Raw genomic sequence first — 18,848 nt, 5'->3', positions numbered from 1 at the left:
GGAAAGAGGCATTCCCTGTCTATTTGTTCATTCATTTGGTTTGTTGTTCTTGTTTTTTTTTTCCGATTTTTTTTTCTATGTTAGTTAGGAGAATTGATGAGATTTTGTCGGCTGATTTTAATTTTATGACAATTGATTGATTTCTCGTCCTTGATTTTATTAATTTCGTATATGTAATTAGCGTTGCTTTGAATTTTTTCATTTAATTTCACCAGGAACAAAATAAAAGATCAAAACCATTTCAAAGAATCTGCTCATTCGTTTTTAATTTCCCCTTCAGATTTTTAACATCTCACATTGATTCCGATTCCAATTTGCGTATGAATCTCTCCGTGTTTTGATGAAACTCATGAACTTAAACAAGGAAATCTGTGCGTTGATGAGTATCCTTAATCGTGCTGTGAATGCAGATTTAGAAAACTTTTACAGCTTCAAAGACATTCAAGCTTGGAACTGATCAATTCAGCGCGCGTAATTAAAAATTTGATATTCCGCACAATATTTCTAGAATGGATGAGATTGATTGAAATGTGAGAAGATTAGTAGGAAAATAGAATTTAGCGAAAGAAAATAAGTGTATGGAGAGGAGAGAATTAGGTTAGAGTTGGGGGTGAAATTCAACAGATGTCCATAATTAAAACGAGGTTTTACATGCACGGCACTTCAAAACTTTACTATTTACATATCTCCCCCATCAAAAATTTTTCTGTGCGGACTCATTACGTAGCTCTACATGTGGTTCAGGTTATTTCTTGGTTATTTTCAATAATCCCGAAATAATCCAAAAATAAGTCGCGATTTTTTATTTTTGGGTTATTTCTGAGTTATTTCGGGATTATTGAAAATAATCCAGATGAAAATAATCCAGAAATAATAAAATAACTCAAGAATAACCTGCACCGCACGTAGAGGTACGTCAGGTGTCCGGACAGAAAATGCGCTCCTCCCCCACAACATATTATATTTACATACGTACGCCTAAAACCTCTAATAAGTAATACCCACAAAATATGCAATCTTGTTCACTTTTGCAGTGAAATCCGCATGAGTTGTGCTCTTTATTCTTAAGACCAGTGTCTCAGTTGGGAGAAAAACATAGAGGTGAGAGATGATAAAATATTACTTGCATTGTTCGTATGTGCGGACGATCAATCACATTCGAAGTGGCTTAGTGTGCATGTTCGAATGTGAATTGTGGTTCATATATACGAACTGCACGTAATATTTTCTCGAGAATGATAAAGAAGGGGACGATAAATCAATTTTGCAAAAAAATGAAATCTTTTGTGGAACCCGCTTGCACATTTATTCTCACGATAAGGAGATAAAATTTTGGACAATGGGAATATAGGGGTGGAACCCCTTTTGGTCAAAATTATTAAATGTTTAATTATTTTTAAATATTCATCAAAGACATCTCTTGATGGGAGGCAAAATTATTAAATTGCTTAAATTACATAAAAAAATATGACAAGTGGAAGACAAAGCATGTAAAATAAGACATGAGAAGTGGAGTGCTAGTTTTGGGGTTTTAGGAGAAGTTTGGGTGCTACAAAAGTTAATAGAGACACTTAGATGGGGGATATGTAAATAGAGGAGTTTTAAGTGCCATTCATATAAAAATCCAATTAAAATAAAAAATCTTTATAAGCCAAAGGGTAATATGTTCGATTCAAATCCCAGACCTTACAATGTGAGACTACACCTCAACCACTACATCCTGGATAAGTGCGTGTATTTTAAAGATTTATTATATTAAAAAAACTATAAAATTTGTATGAATTATGAAAAACTTATATCAAGGTACAAATTATGTTTAATTTATTCCAAAGCTTTATAATTATCATTATAATTATTAATTTATTTTATTTCATTCAAAGGCGCTTTTCCCAGGGAAAATTATTCTAATTTGACTTGCACTATTCTTGACTATTCTTAATAAGAAAAATACAATTTTAAAAAATCTTAAATCTTCTCATAAGATAAATTTTGAATTATTTGACATATTTTCAGCTAAAATACAAATGTGTTTATTTTATAGCCTCAAAGTTAGGACTAGTACATAAAATGAATAAAAATAAATAAGTAAATATAAAAAAGGCTGAAAAATGATTGTTAAAGCCAATGCCAAATAGGGTGTGCTTTGAGAATGAGATAATTAAAGCACTAATTCTTAACTTTCATATTTGCATAAGTGAAACTCTTATCATTAATATCACATTAACAATACCGGTGCTAGCATAAGTTCATAATAATCAAGTGTAATAAATATAAATATCAAACATTAAAATTTAGATATGTAAATACAAAGGTATTGTATGATATGTACATTAAAATTTAGATATGTACATATCTAGATATTAGCACAAAAGATATACGATTTAGGCAATGAATATATCTAGATCTTAAAAAAAAAGCTGGTTCCACCCCCTAAACAATGTAAGTGGTGAATTTATTGAAACTAAATATTAAGCATTCAAATAATCTAGACGTTATTGGCATAATTGATTGTTGTTTATTTTAGTTAAATTTTAATTTATTTTTCTTGTATTTCTATTTTTATTTTTACTTTAAATAAGCACTCTTTTGGATGCCTATTTATTTTCTCTCCAATTATGAAATGATTTATTGTGTAAATACATAGTCCAACTATAGGAGAACTTAGCATAATTTGATAAGGTTTCTTGCAATTAATGACAAACTAGAATTTTTAAATAAGTGAGAATGATAAGGGCCGAGCTTCCATAACTTATATAATTACTGAAGAAATTAGGAATTTTAAAGTTATATTGCACATGAAGTCATAAAGTTTGGAACATAAAATAATAATATCTAACCTACTTCTGGCTTTTCTTCTAAGAATTGAACTAAAAAGAAAAAAAAAGTTCTAATAAGAGGTGGTGACATCTACACCACATTAATGTATCTACCAAGAGCAAATTTCATTAAGATTTAATGTCTAAAATGTAAAATTCTTGTTGGTATGTGCCTTAATGAATAACATATTGATTGAAAATAAACTAAAGATTTCTAAGTTATCTAGTTTTAGTGCTTACCCTATCAAGAAGAAAACAACTCGTGTATATATTGTGCTAACATTTTTACGAGTGATTCAAAATTATGCTTACTGTAACAATTGACATTATTAGATGATGAAGAGATTTATTTTATCTTACATATACATAAATAATTTTGATTTATCCAATATAATTTGCAATAATCTAATTATCATAAGTTCAATAAATTGAAAATTGATTTTAATTGTTTGTGAAAAAATAGCCATGATCAGTTTTAAGAGAATAGTGGAATCTTATTTTCTTGCATGTGGGGTTGTTAAAGCTTTCAAATTTGTGCAAAACTTCACCTATAAATAGTGATCTAGAAGCTATAATTTGGGATCCATTCCCCACTTGCCATAGAAGCAAACGATATCATAGCAATTAGGGTACCACATCCAACCACATGTTTACATATCGAGACATTTACATACCACTTATTATTGCATATTTACATTTATAAACTTCAGTGTCATAAAACTATTTATGAAAGCGTACATTTCACATTTTAAAATATATTTTAAAATTAAATTTTTATATGATATTAAAAACTTTAATGCAATTCACCTAAACATGAATGTTTAGGTGTTGTATGACATGTAAATGTCATTTTTACATTTATACCAATTCTCAAACTTTGACTCTAAGCATTGCCTAGGTGAAGAGAACACAAATTTAAGCCAAAAACAATCGACTGCTAAATTACAAAGCACGCATTCACACAATTATACAATTTTAACTTAAATTTTCTTTTGTAATCGAAAAATATGTAAGTTTAACAAATTTATTATTACTAAAAATATGCGCGTAGCAGTGAGACCCAGCGGCTATCGTACTCATTTTTTATACGCGCAGCAATAGCTTTTCAACAGTCTTGATTGGCCTTCTGTTTGACATTGTGAAAGAAACAAATCGATTGACTTTTGCACTGACCCACTGAATGCAAGCCTTCAATAGAAAAGTCCCTCGCAGTCTTCGAAAAATAAACTAAATATACTCAAATTAAAATTGATAATTGTGCCCAAAATAATAAAAATAAAAAGCCTAACTCAACAATCGGTCAGATTTTAATTAACAAAAATTCTAAATAAGTGGACTGATAATTAACCTTAAAAATTAGAATGAAATGTAACTTCAAAAGTAATCAAAATGGACTCAAATTATTGACAATTATACCCACTATTAAAAACTTAAGAGACCGTTTGGGGCAGCTTATAAGGGCGGACGACGTTTTCAAAACGCTGTTGTACCGTTTGGTTCACGCTTTTATTTAGCTTATTCGGAATCGCGTTTGAGTTTTTACACTAAACGCAGGCAACGGGGCCCACGGGTCGCGTTTCAAGATAAACAACTTATTCTGAAACGCACAAGCTGCCTTAAACACACTCTTAATCACCAATCACTCAAAATTTAAAATAAGTGAATTGATAATTAAGCTCAGAGACTCACATGACATTAATTCTATTCAACTCTAAAATTAAACCCTAAAAACATAAATCTCAAAACAAAAGGCTTAACAAAATCACAAAAACCAGCTCAAAACACAAACATTCTTTGTCCAGGGGATTACATTCATGAGGTGAGGAAGAGCTGCCTGAGCCATGCATTCTCAGCAGCATCTTTCTCCAACTCACAAGTTAGTCTGCTCACGTTCTGCATGGCTTGCTTCACATCCATTTGGTCCAGCGGCATTTTCGCGAATTCCTCAAGAAACCGACGAGCTCGAGCCGCACCCGCAGCCATATCATCGGAACCGCACATCCGTATCCGTTTAGTTCCGGCCTGACCACAAAATGAACAAATATTCGAGTTCTTGTGCACCTGAAAGCAAAATAATAACCTAGAAATCAAAACTGGAATGTGACTAATATAGAGCTGCAGCGCACCTCGTCATTCAAATTATCAGAAATAATTGGTAATTGAGCAGAATTTTCCAGCTCAGCAGCCTTTCTTTTAGCAAGAGCCACAACACTCTCAGGGAAATTTGCAAATTCTGCAACATGGATTCCAAAACTTTGATCACAAGCACCAGGCTCAACCTGCAAATAATCTCAATTAAACAAATGATGATTTACATGCATACCACTCAATTCTCATGTATTTACATATCTAACCAAAACTTCAACTTTTACATATATGGCAACTTACCGATGCATGAAAATATATATTTCACTTATTTAAAAGTTAAAATGGTGATAATTTTATGTGATATAACAGCTTTGGGAGGTATAAATGTAAAAAAAATTAAGTTTAGGTGTTAGATATGAAATACATAAGAATTGGGTGCTGTGTATGTAAATGGCCCCTCAAAGAAATCCAAAGAGAAGCCATAGACCCTTTATGTCATATTCATCCCGCTTAGGTTTCGCTTGTACCTTATAGAGCATAGTTAATTTTCGACTTGATGGGTCTATGTGAGCCCCAACATGATAATTCGCCACTCCAACGGCAGCCATACTGCTCGAATCATCGTGCGTTCCTTGCGACAAAGCAGTCAGTTCGTGGAAGTGAGTGGCGAACAAGGTTGGAGCTCTGGTAATCTGCACAAGGTGCTCACATATAGCCCATGCTAAACCTGAAGTAGGAAAAAGTACGGGGTCATTAATCAAATAATTTTACCATGTAACCATTATGAACGAAAACTAAACTTTAATGATGCCCCCAATTCATGCAAAAGTACAATATTAATTAGAGGCACTTACCTGCATACCACTCATTTCTTATGCATTTAAACATCTGACACCTAAACTTTCATACTTATATAAAACTCTAATCTTTAATATCACATCAAAAACACAGTATTACAAACTTCTTAAAAGTGAGGTACACCTTTTCATAGGCTCATGACACCGAAGTGTGGTATCAGATATGTAAATACAAAAGAATTGTGTGGTATGTATGTAAACTTCACCATTAATTATGAGGGAGAATATTCTAGAATAAATATAAGGTCCAGAGATGCCCACAAGAAGCATAAGATTTAAAATAAAGATAAATGAGGCTGTAAACCAAAAATCTTCGTTAACAAAACTTATTCAGCCAAAAGAAGATCAAATATATTCACAAAGAGCGATAAACAACAAGAAAAGAAGATCCAAAAAAATATTTATAATAAAGTTGATAGCTAAATTTTATATTTTAAACAAGACATTTATCATAACAACGTTGGGTATGAGCTACCTTCAAATGATACTCCATGCTAACACCAAAAATCAACTAACGCAGTTCGCATAAACTTTAGAAGGGGCATTTACATACATACCACACAATTCTTACGTATTTACATATCTACACCTAAACATTCATATTAAAAATTGGGTGTAATGTATGTAAATGCCTCTAAAATAAAATAGATTATGAAAAAAAAAGTAACAAAAAAATTGAAATATATGTTAATGCATTGCTCATGGCAAACTGATATATATACCATTTTACTCTTGCATATTATTTTCTAAATTCTTGAATTACTATAACTTAAAAACATACCAAGCCACTAAATTTTGTTTAACTCACAAAATAATTGATTAATATTTTCAGGTAAACCACCTTTAAGATGAATGAGCAATAGTAGTGTATTCACCTACAGACGACGAGAGATGGGTAATGTAATAACTTTTTTATGAGTTGTAAATTTAAAAAAATAAATAAATTTGGATGTATTTATTGGCTTTTCTTTGTATTGGGAGACTTACATTTTACAAAATTTAGAGAATGTTTAATTAAATAATTTTTTCCCTACGACCGACACTTCTCACTTTGGTATTCCAAACTTACAAATAAGGTCGTGACAACTTAGGCATTAATGAGTTTTTAAATTAAAATTTAAGACCATTGCTATATGGTTATGGTAATTAAGTTAAAATAATTTATGTTTTAGTAAACTATGATAATTAATTGGTTAGTTGATCGGCACACCGATTTATTTATGCTATTTAGAAACAAGTGTTTACTAAGATTACTGAAGTTTTAATAATGCTTAAATATTGTAATTAATCTCAGGATAATCAAATAAATAATTCAACTATAATTTGGTTGATTGAGGTTTTAATTTATTATCATATTAATTAACCTAAGAAGTTAGTAATTAATTAATTATTACATTGATAACTTAGAGAATAGTGCTTCAATTAATTAATTAAGATAATTCATGATTCCAACGTTAATAAATATGGATTAAGTAAAAAAATTAAGCTGATGCTATCCGAATTAAATAAACTTAATTGAGATTAATATTTATGTTTTCGTTTTCAAAATATTTTCCATTCTCATGCTACAAACGAAAAAAGATGAAGTGTCTAGCTATGACTTTCGACTAAGTGAAAAGCAAAAATAAAAAAATAAAAAAATAAGAAAAAACAAAACAAAAAAACAAAGGTAAACAATTCAAACCTTATATTAGTAATACAAATAAAAAAATTACGCACCAAATCCATCATAAGTAGAGGTGCCACGGCCCAACTCATCAATTATTACAAGCGACTTATCCGATGCACCTTTCAAGATAGATGCAGTTTCAAGCATTTCTTGCATGAAGGTTGAAACACCACGGAGCTGCAAAATCAAAGAGAAATAATAGTCCATTATAATCCAGAAGATAGAAATCATAAACATTTTGATTTACTACGGTATGAATAAAGCTCATCGCACGTGATCGGTTAGAAAATGCAAAATATCATAGAAAGGGAAAAAAATAATTAAAGGAATTTTTGTCACTTCAGTTTACTACAAAAGTACTTCAGTTGACCTTTTCCTTGATGGTGTAGGATTCCTTTCGAACTGGATGATAACTTTTATTAAAAATGATTACTAACAAAATGCAGAATAACATAGAAAAAAAACGAAGCACAGCAATAAAAGAAATCTTTTGTTATTTTGGTTTACCATTAAAATATTCCAATTGAAGTTCTCTTGTGGAGAACCCCTTCCTAACTGGATGAGAACTTTTCGAAGTAAAATTATGTAAAAACATCTACTTTGCTGAGCACAAGATCACGGATATCAAAGTTCTTTCTAGTGTAGAAAACTGGCAACTCAAGCTTTATGTTTTTGGATCCAACAAAGTACTTGACTTTTGGTCGCTTACAACAAATCTCAGCGACTTCTGTGTGCAAAATTTTTTTTTATCAGGCACTTTCCTAATGGACATGGAGAGATTCTCTATGATCCTAGTCGTGGGGCAATAGATCTCAACAGTGACCAGAGTTCTTCGCAACCAAAAACGAGAGAAAAGGGCTTACCTGTGCCATGAAAGGAGTGGTTCTATAGGCCCAAAGCTGAAAGGAGTTCATTGGTCAGGTGCATTTTGATCTAACGTCATCCTGAGAATGCATCTAAAAAGCTTAAAATCGAAAAATCTACCACGAAGTGAATCATGATATTGATGCTAGGAATATGTTAGAAATCCAACGAACAAGTGCTGTTCAGTTTAGTAAAATTCACGCATATCCATCAACTTCCACTTGTTCTCTTTACGATCGCCATATTAGAGAGACAAGCTGAGGTGCCAACTTCTCGAGTGAATACAATAATTAGTGGCTTCTCCACTTTTATTCAGATTATAGCTTTCATTTTCTTTATACAAGTTTCTATCCATTTATTTGATAGCTGACTTTGATGAATCAACATTGAGTCTAAGGAACGAGATACCTATATCTAGTCCAAGCATCTCATATAAACCCCAAGCAAAAAAGACCCAATTTATTTTGTTAGAGAAACTATGTAAGACCAAAAAGAAACTAGGTACGACTTATTGATGTAGAGCTTCTTCTCGACAAGTCCTCTCAAGATTGAAATTTCCTTTGTTTTGTTGGGGTCCTATTCATTTTTATGGATGGTGATCATCATAACCGTGCTTTTCTTGTTGTCACGTGGCTATGGAACCACACAGTTAAAGAAAACAAATCACCACTTTACTCCCATGAGATCTCAAAAAATAATCATAAAATTACACCATATATGGCATTAGCTCGTTGAGAACTAAGTTGGATCTTGAACTTATCACCTTGACAAACTATAAGAGAGGATGACGGATGGTTGTTTTAAGTTTAAAAATTTAACTAGCACAACATATTTATATGGGGTTTCTCTGACTGGATTGTTGTAAAATGATAACAATAAATTACGATCATAACAGCAACGCATAATTTTCCCAATTGTTTAAATCCACTGATAGTAAATTATAGTGTACTTGTAAGGCACAAAACTTTCGATCAACCAAAATTATTTCAGAATTGACTCTCGGCAAAACAAATTCATCCTAAGTATATAAAATTTACTTAGACGGCACAACTCTTAGTTATTAATAAAAACTTTTCAATCAAGTTAAATCAACCATTTCCTATTACTAACTAGAATAAAGCCCACAACAGCTGGAGACAATGAAACCATACAATCTTGATCAAGTTTAACGTGATTTTTTTCACCATCCACTTTAAGAGAAAGACATTAAATTTTTTCAAGATAAAATCATCTGCTATCATATGTTAAGTATTTAACGACTAACTACTAAATGTAATTGAAGCTCTCTTGCCACCAAGAGAGTAAAATCTCCTTATAGTGTCTTATTTAAAATCTAATATGCCTTCTAAAAATTTGACAAATAACCACAAGCTTTCTTCGAAAAATTGGGCGTAAATTTTCGAAGCACATGCTCTTCACGAGGGCCCTTCGAACATGTCGCCCAGGTAAAGCGCCTACTAACATAGCATTCTCACGTCATTGTTTGACCTAAATTGTTATTACCATAACGAAAATGAGAATGAGGAAGATTGCATTGAATCATCAGAAAATCTTTTGAAATTATCTAGGGTTTGTCCATCCAATGAACATTGATCAATCTTTCACAAATATTCATGACCTGTCCATTGATTTAATAAGGGCATTACCATTTACTAGATGCAATTCAAGTGTATTTTTTGAAAAGACATAGAAGCATAGGTTACCATGCAATCTTTAACTTTTTTTAATATGGTGGTCAATCCAAAAGTCTAATCATTCAATTAAACTATGTTCTCCAAAGCTATACAAACCTGAAATACCCTTTCAATTTTTTGAATATAAAATGAACTCCTATTATATGCTTAAGTATTTAACGACTAACTACTAAATGAAATCGAAGCTCTCTTACTACCAAGAGAGTAAAATCATCTGATAATGTCATATTTAAAATCTAATAGGCTTTCTAAAAATTTAACCAATAACCACAAACTCTCTTAAAAAAATTGGGCGTAAATTTTCTAAGCCAATATAGTGTTCTCACATCAATGCTTGATCTTATCTTGTTATTACCATAACGTACATAAGGATGACAAAGATTGCATTGAATCATAAAAAATTCTTTTGAAATAAAAGAGTTTGGCCATCCAATGAACATTGATTGATCATTCACAAAGATTCATCACCTGTCTATTGATTTAACAAAGGCATTACCATCTAATGGATGTAATTTAAGTGTGTTTTTAGAAAGCCATAGATGTATAGGTTACCAAGCAATAACTTTTTTATATGGAGGTCAATCTAAAAGTCTAATAGTTCAAGTGAACTATGTTCTCCTAAGCTAGACAAACCTAAAATGCCCTTTCTGTTAGGATAAGCTAAGAGAAGCTCCATGCACCAAGCCTTGGCCTAACAGATCATGGATTCTAACCTGAATACTTATAATGTTGCTCCCTTTGTCTTGTATCAGGGGCTTGGGCGCTTTAGAACTCTTTCTTAAATTTGCAATAAACATCGCGCCCACTTTATAAAACACATGCTATCATTTTTTATCCTTTCATAAAAAGGCTAGGGGGGAAGCATTCTAAGATTCATTTTTATAAGTTGGTGCTAATTCTAGTATTATAAAGTATAATGACACATAAGCTTTTTTTTGCACAGTTTTCTAGCGACGCGAGAAAACATACAGCAGGAGACAGGAGTCAGGCCATCGAAACAGCCTTGTTTTCCTGTCTTATTCTTTCTTTCCTATCATCCTTCATTTTTTTTAGTCATTTCCTATATATGTGTATATTAGGGTTTGAATTAGTAGTTTTTTGTGAGTTTTGTACCGAAACATTCGTTGACGTTTTCTTCCCTTCGAGGGTTGTATATTGCTTTCCAGGTGGTGCTTCAATTGTATCTTGGTCTCCAGGTGGTGTTTATCTTTCCCCAACTCCTATGCATCCCTTCCGCTTCGCTGCCTTGCATTCCCCATCACTGCAAACTGCCCAGATAGCAGCCTTGTTGTTGTCTCCTTGTAGCTCGTCGTTGTCCAACCATTCTTCTTGCTGCCACAACCCTCAAATGGTCCTCCTTTGGCTGTCTCGTAGTGTCCGCCTTCACCACCGCTGCCTCCACCATTCCCGCTCCCTGTCGCCGCCCGGAAACAACCATTTCAAGATGTTTTCTTCTGTTCCAGCGACCCGGCTGTCGGTCAACTTTTTGATGATTTGAAAATATGAATATGAAAATAATTTTAAAATTTAATATAAATATAAGAGGTATATAATTTAGGTTTTGAAAGTAGCATGTTATAATTTTTGAAAAGAAAAGAAACTAAATGGATCTCATTCGTCCAATAGTTTGCATAATCGTATCCGATACAATGAATATTACACCCTCCTGAAAGATGAGTGTATACCTCGGAGATAGACACAATCCTGCAAACTAAGAGAATTGTGACATACATTTGGTCTGCGAATCTTTTATGTATGACCGACAAGTTCCCCTATCTAATACAAAGATTAAATAGGGTTTATTTTACCTGGGTTCCAAGTTCCCTATAGAGACAAATCCCATAAAGTTAATTACATCTCAAATGACGGGATTCACTTGAGAAAACTCTCGATAATGATCAGTTGTTATAGTCTTCAAGAATACAAGGTTTAATTCAAGGTTTAGTTTTTCATGGTAGGACGTGAAAAAATAAGTGGGAGTGACTCAAATAGAAACAGTTCTTTCAGGAGTCCAATGGAAGTAAAGGGTAGTGGCGTCACAGATCTTGAGGAGGAACCTCAGTGACTTCCCAAACAATTCTACTGTACGGCTATGTTTTAGAGATGACGTTATTTGAATGTTTAATCCCGTCAATTCTATTATTTAAGACTTACGCTTACATAATACCCGATTATGCAAATAACCCGCAAAAATAAAAGGGTTTACGTCGTACAACACGACAACCTCGGAACCTAAGACGAGTTAGGACTTACGCTGCACAACATGGTTGTACAAGAGTCTAAAGAGGGTGTGAGGATTTACGTTGCGCTGAGCGAACTACCTCGAAGTCCTATGGATTGTTATTTAGACTAGGAAAGAGATTGCTGAAGAAGATCCCCTTGCTGCTCGGTCTGAGTTCCTCGTCATGCTTCCCATAAATTTTATCTCTGAACCTTCTGCCGTCGCGATAGCTCCAAACTTTAAGTGTTTGAGATTGGTGATTTATGTTTTACAGTTTTGGTGTTAATGTTTGGTTTTGTTTTACATACACAATAAACAAATTGCCGATAAATAAAAGGTACTTTTTGAAATAAAAGGTACTTTTTGAAATAAAATACGCTAAAGTAAAATGCTGTAGATAAACTGTAAAAGCGCACATGGGCATCTACTGCTTTTGCGTGATTAATATTGCGAGCGTAGTATGACTTGCAACAGATTTAAATAAACTCGTAAGAAAAATAAACAATGCGGGAAATCCTAACGCGAAAGTCAAAAAATGAGTTGTAAAAATCACGAGCAAAAGAAACCCTTAGTCACATATGAAAGATCAGAACTGAGTGTAAGACATTGGTAAAAGTGGGGGCTCAGAGTTGGACTGCGTGCTTCCCGATCTTGAACAAGAGTTACCAGCCTGACAATCTACAGAAGACAGTCCTTAACCTCAATCCAAGTGACTAGCCGTGGACCTTTATAAATTTTCATAAAAAAATTCTTTAATTTTTCATGCAAAAGTTGCTGTTTAAGTCTTTTTTATGCAGAGTTCTTTTTAACATGCAAAAAAAATTTTTATTTTATTTTTGTAAATATTTTGTAAAGTCGTATAGTGCACAGGCTAATCACTCTAATCGTGTTAGAACTGCTGACAACCTAAGAGTGTCGGGGGCAACGATCCCACCAAGAATCGGCGAATAGTGTCACAGATCCTTCCCTCTCCCTTATTGAAGTTCCTTGAGGTAGAAGATGTTATTCTAATAATCTCACTTCGTATCCCTCGTTTAAGCACACATAAGCAATATCGTTATTTCCCTCGCTACCTCGACCCTAGACTTATCCTAATCCGATGATCTATATGTGGCGTTAAAAAATTTCCCCAATGGTCAGAATGATTTGAGTGTAATCTCCAAGCTCAAATCCCAGTGCACTGGATTTCATTGTATGTTAAGTCATTGAGGAAATTTCACTGTTGGTTTAATTAAGAAAGCATAAACTACGCCTCGGTGCATTCTCATGTCTAGTGTTTTAATCAGTTTGTGAATCAAGGTCAAGTGTCAAGTTTCATTATTTATTCAAAATTTAAGTCGATGAACGCTCACCTAAAGTGTGCTCCTAAAATCTAGGAAGTCTATGCTGAGAATTAAATGGATGGACTCTCACCTAGGGTGTGCTCCTAAAATCTAAAAAGTTTGCACTTTAACTTGTGCCTAAAGTGATTCAAGGTGTTCTACTCTCAATTAAGTGTTTTTTTTTTCAACTGTCTTCCAAATAATTAAATCAGAAACTCTCACTTTTCGACTTAACCATTTAAAAATAAATAAAACAAAAGAAGAAGGCTGACCCACTTCCAAAACTAGTAAAACCGGAAAGGAAAAATAAAGGTAGGTGGGTCAGCCTAAAAGCGTTTAAATGATAATTAAGTGAAACCCAAAATAATAAATAAAGCTCTCCAAATCCGGCCACAAAACGATAGACAAAGCTGTTCAAATCCAGCCCCAAATAGTAGATAAAGCTCTCTAACTCCAGCCCCAAAACAGTACCAAAATGGTGCCCAAACGGTGTCAAAACCATGCCAATAATTAGCCCACAAAATGCCCCAAACAACACTTATCTATGTTCCAAATAATACCAAATAGCTCTCACAACACCCAACATCATTACACAACATTTTTAACAATTCTAAACAACAAAAGAAACATCCTCGAAACAGTCCCAAGACGACAATTTAAAAGTCTACAAATCCCTCTCCAAAACAGCAGATATGGTGCCCAAAACAGTGAGGAACTTTCACAAAATACTCCAAAAACAACCCTTAAATTTGTCTCAAAATAGTGTGCAAACCTCTCCAAATAAGCACTTTTGGTTCTCCAAACTACATAATTTTCTTTTCAAATTGAACTCGCACAATCTCATATATTTCCATAAGTCACAACTAAAGCTTTTGAAGCATGAATACAAAGATATTAAAGAATATTTCATTCAGAGCTACCTAAGTATGACTCACGTATATGTAGCCCAAATACACGAGATTCATCACATGCTTGACCAAAAATTATACAACTGAAACCGGAATCTAAATTTATCTAATCCTACATGAAAGCAACCACAAAGTCATTTAAACTTTTAAATTGCCGAAAACATATAAAATAAATTTTCAATACTTGCAGGGCCATAACAACATTACAAATACAAATAACTACAACATGTTCTTGTCAATTAGCATCACCAGAAAATCTTCCCTTAATATCGTTCCAATCACTCCACAAGCATGTCACAAATTTAACTGCAACGACCTAAGTTTCAAAAATATACATAACAACAACTAAGCAACTCGAAGAAAATCTGTCGCGTTAAATATCAAAACTTAAAGGGAGCAGTCAGCATTTTATAACACATTTCACCGTTAAACTTTGGTCAACAAAAAGAAGGAATCAAATCATTAACCAGTTCCCTAAACAGAGAGGGAGACAACATAAGCTGAATAAAAGAAAAAAAGCTATCGGAAATAGAAACACAACAATAGAAATAACAAGATCTGGAGACCAAATTGGACAGAAATAAAATCCACAGAAAATATTAGTTTGTGTTTGGGATCTTGCAAGAACTCACAGAGAAGTTAACGAGAGAAGTGAACGGTCAGAGGATTGGGTAGAGGATTGGGTTGGACAGGCGGAACGTGCACAACTGACTTCCTGTTCTGATTGTCCAAATCGTTTCCTGCAGGGCTGTCGACTGGGAGAGGAAGGGGCTCCGGCTGGACCTCACTGAGAGAAGGAGGAAAAAGGGAAGTGCGACTGAATCTCAGGTCTCAGGTTCGATCGAGAGTTGAGGGAGTTGGAAGCTTCGGTGTAGAAGGGAAGGCGAGAGCTTCGGTGTAGAGGAGGGAGTCGAGCGGGTGAAAGCTTCGGTGCAGAAGGGAAGGCGAGAGCTTCGGTGTAGAGGGCGAGAGCTTCGGTGTAGAGGAGGGAGTCGAGTCGAGCGAAAGCTTCGACGCAAAGGAGAGGAGAAGGAGAGTGAGGGCAGGCGAGCACAAAGAGGGAGCTAGGCAGCGATCGAGAGAGGGGGAAGGTGCCGAATGAGGAGACCATATTCGTCGTGAGAGGAAGATGGAGTCGAAGCCGGCGTGAGGGATCGGTGCAGAGAGGAGGCGAGCGTTTCAATGCAGGGAGGAGATGAGCGCGTGTGGGAGAGGGCGACGAGGTCGAACGAGGAACTTCTATGCCCGAAAGAGGAAGAGGCGAAGCAGAGGCCGGGGAGATGAGACGAGGGTTTCGGTCTGTTAAGGAGGGGTACGGGATCGAGCGTGAGAAGGAACAGGGTGTCGAATAGTGCCGAGAGCACAACGAAGAAGCCAGTGTTCCTTTTTTAGAACAGGAGCAGACTAAATTAATCGAAGCAGCCCTTACGCTAAAACTTTGGTGGGGACTTAATTAGTTTCCGTTGATGAAGCCGATTCAAAAGGAAAATCTTTAACTTTTAATTAAAATGAGATTAAATGCCTATTTGAAATTTGAAATTTTGAAATTTAAATTTGTTTAACCCTTGTTCAGCCAGCCTAAATCGAACCTGAGTTGAATCTGGGTTGTCCGGGACCGCGCCCCGCTAATTAAAAAAACGTGCATCGATATTCGTGTAATTTGTTTGCGCGCGAAACCCTAGCAATATGGGTGTCCTTCCCGGTTAAAATTGATGTTCCGAACGTGTCGGCGCGGTCGGTTTCGTCATCTAGGGTCGTCTAAACAAGTTTGCCGATGGTCAGGCAAAAAAAGTATCAACTTCACGCGTAGTGTAGCGAGTGCATTGCTGAGTCACAGAGAGTTCACCTAAGGCTGTCTAATCATGTAAGAACTCATTTTTGGGCTCTCTACATGCTGGTCCTTAGCCCTTGCAACTAGAATTTGAGTGTTTGGGACCACCCATACGAGTTCTTCACAAAAATGAGTCAAGAAGTGGTTTGAAGTTCTACGGGAAGTTGGCTCCATTGCTAGTCCGCTAGGATGGTCAATAAGAATCCGCTAGGATGGTCAATAAAAACTCCTAAAACTATATTTTGGGTTATGGGAGTAGGAAACTAAAACCTCACTGAAAATGAGGTCAACACCGGCCAGTTGTTCCCCTCAGTCCAACTTGTTCCCATCGCTGCAATGCCTCCCCCTTGTTGCTTTCCCACAACCCATCCGCCCCAAACAACAAACGACCATTGATTGGACAGTCTTCCCTTGCTGCCCAGCCATTCCAACCACCAATAATCTCTTCACTAACATAGCCGGGAAACCCCTTCCCTACCTTGTCGCCACCTCACCCAGTCCTATAACCGTCACTAATATCATATGAAAGCCACCCTAATGCAAGTTTGTGTTGTGCATATTGTATTTTCCCTTTCAAGTGTGTTGGTTGTAAATGTTTATTTGCTTTTATTAATATTTTTTTTTTCTGTGGTGGTTTGGGTGAACTCTAGTATCATTTGGTATTAGAGCTAGTCTAACCCTAGTATTATCCTAAGGTTTCCTAGCGTTTGCCTTGCCCCCTCCAACAAAACTTTTTCTTTCCTATTCCCAAACATTAGCGACAATTTGACAACCTTAATTCTCATTTGATGATGTTCAACATCAGCAACCCCAAATCAAATTCTCGACACCGTCGATTAGTCCAATGCACTCTCTTTCACCTCCCAACTCTAAACCCTAGTCATGCCACCAAGAAGATACACAACTAAGCCTACATGGGAAGAGATAGCGATCTGTCGACTTCAGCAGAAGCTTGCAGCATTGAGGATAAATCCCAAGGGTAGATTGCCCTTGACCGGGATGGGAGAGTCAAAGGGAGCCAAAGATGATGATTTAAATTCCTTCCATCGAGAGGATTTTAGTGATGCAGAAGACTGGCCACCATGTTGTGGAATTCAGTATCAGAGGAGGCCGAGAGAAGAGCCACCATATGGAGAATGGGATAATTTGAAGATCAAGCGAGAGATACAACATCAGTTCCTAGTAGCTTGCTACTGACTCAAAATTTAGACCCTAACTTCAAAAGTGGATAGACCACATCACCGAGCGACCACCCTGTCTTGCAGACAGAGCTCAACCCCAGGGTCTTACAGTCAGATTACACACAGAAGAACGCCCAAGATGACCCCATCAGAGGAAAAACTGATTCAAAGTAGAGACCAGATAACACAAATCCACATCTCTAAATTTGTCACAGCCAAGAAGTGTCGCAAATGCCAAGAAATTGGGCATGTTGAATCAGACTACACAACCAGCTATTTCACTGAGCAAATTTGGGTAATCACACGGTAGACACTAAAGATGGTGAGGACACAAAGGAGGAGAATCAACTTCCAGTTGAGGAGGAAAAGAGCCACATAGTTCCAGCAGAGCCAATGGGAGAGACTCCAATCGACTTCACAGTAAGTGTACAAAGCAGTCTTGAATTCGAGAAACTAACACTAGAAGCATGACACCCCTAAATATAAGAAATTTAGACCATTCAAATCTGTAGATTCATTCCTCTGTTAACCTTACTGAGGGAGGTCCAACATGTAAAAAATGGAGTCATTTTAGGCCATGTCTTGAAGGTTACATGGAGTTATTCAGATGTTATATTCAGTTCACTATGGTACCCATCAACAAATGTCAAAAAAGATGAGATAAACCTCTTTTGTGGGATCCAAGTCCAATCAGTAAAGAAGATTTCTCCTCAGTGGTTGCAAGTGAGAGGGGTGCAATCTGACATAGATTACACCCCATAGTTGATTTCTCCCCACATACTGGTTTATCAACTACATTCCGCTGAGTATGAGTGAAAGAAGCAGTTTACAAATGAGATGGCTCGATAAAAGATTCGTATGAACACTCTTCTATCTACAGTACCAGCTCAGGTTGTGCTAAGATAGGATGAATACCTACTCTACCATAATGTGTTTTGGATCGACAACACCTACTTGATCGACTTACCAGAGGACTACAATATCTCTGCTACATTCAAATTAGCAGACTTGACTCCAAGCTATGAGGAGCCAAGAACTTCGACGAATGAAGTCGAAGCTCCCCCAACCGCAAGAGCTTGACAAGGGAGCTTTTTCCCGCATAGTTTTCTTGCAGTATTGTAGCTGCTACAGTACCACGAGAAAACGTATAGTGGGAGATGGGAGTCGGGTCGCTAAAACAGTCTCATTTTCCTTTCTTACTCTTTCTTTCCTATTATCCTTTGTTTCTTTTTAGTCATTTCTTGTATGTGTGTGTATAAGGGTTTGGATTAGTAGTTTTTTGAGTACTTGTACCGAGACAGTTGTCGGCGTATCTTCTTCACTTCGAGGGTTGTATCTTGATTTTCAGGTAGTGTTTTAGCTTTATCTTAGTCTCCAGATGGTGCAAATCTTTCCCT

The 18,848-nt window shown here is 35.4% G+C and overlaps 1 protein-coding gene across 1 annotated transcript in view; it reads right to left on the bottom strand.

Moving 5' to 3' along the window:
• Nucleotides 1-4,177: 4,177 nt before the first annotated feature.
• LOC110023469 (DNA mismatch repair protein MSH2) overlaps nt 4,178-18,848 on the bottom strand; it is a 53,102-nt gene continuing 38,431 nt past the window's right edge. The window contains exons 10-13 of the mRNA XM_020722907.1: nt 7,481-7,607; nt 5,432-5,631; nt 4,943-5,095; nt 4,178-4,838 (exon numbers count right to left, since the gene is read on the bottom strand). Of these exons, the coding sequence (XP_020578566.1) occupies nt 4,629-4,838; nt 4,943-5,095; nt 5,432-5,631; nt 7,481-7,607 (690 nt within the window). The 3' untranslated portion in view covers nt 4,178-4,628. The remainder of the gene's footprint in view (nt 4,839-4,942; nt 5,096-5,431; nt 5,632-7,480; nt 7,608-18,848) is intronic.

Source organism: Phalaenopsis equestris, unplaced genomic scaffold (genome assembly GCF_001263595.1).
Source record: "Phalaenopsis equestris unplaced genomic scaffold, ASM126359v1 Scaffold000224, whole genome shotgun sequence".
Taxonomy (NCBI): domain Eukaryota; kingdom Viridiplantae; phylum Streptophyta; class Magnoliopsida; order Asparagales; family Orchidaceae; genus Phalaenopsis; species Phalaenopsis equestris.
The sequence above is the reverse complement of the archived record's forward strand: the minus strand, read 5'-3'. Positions and strand labels throughout refer to the sequence as shown.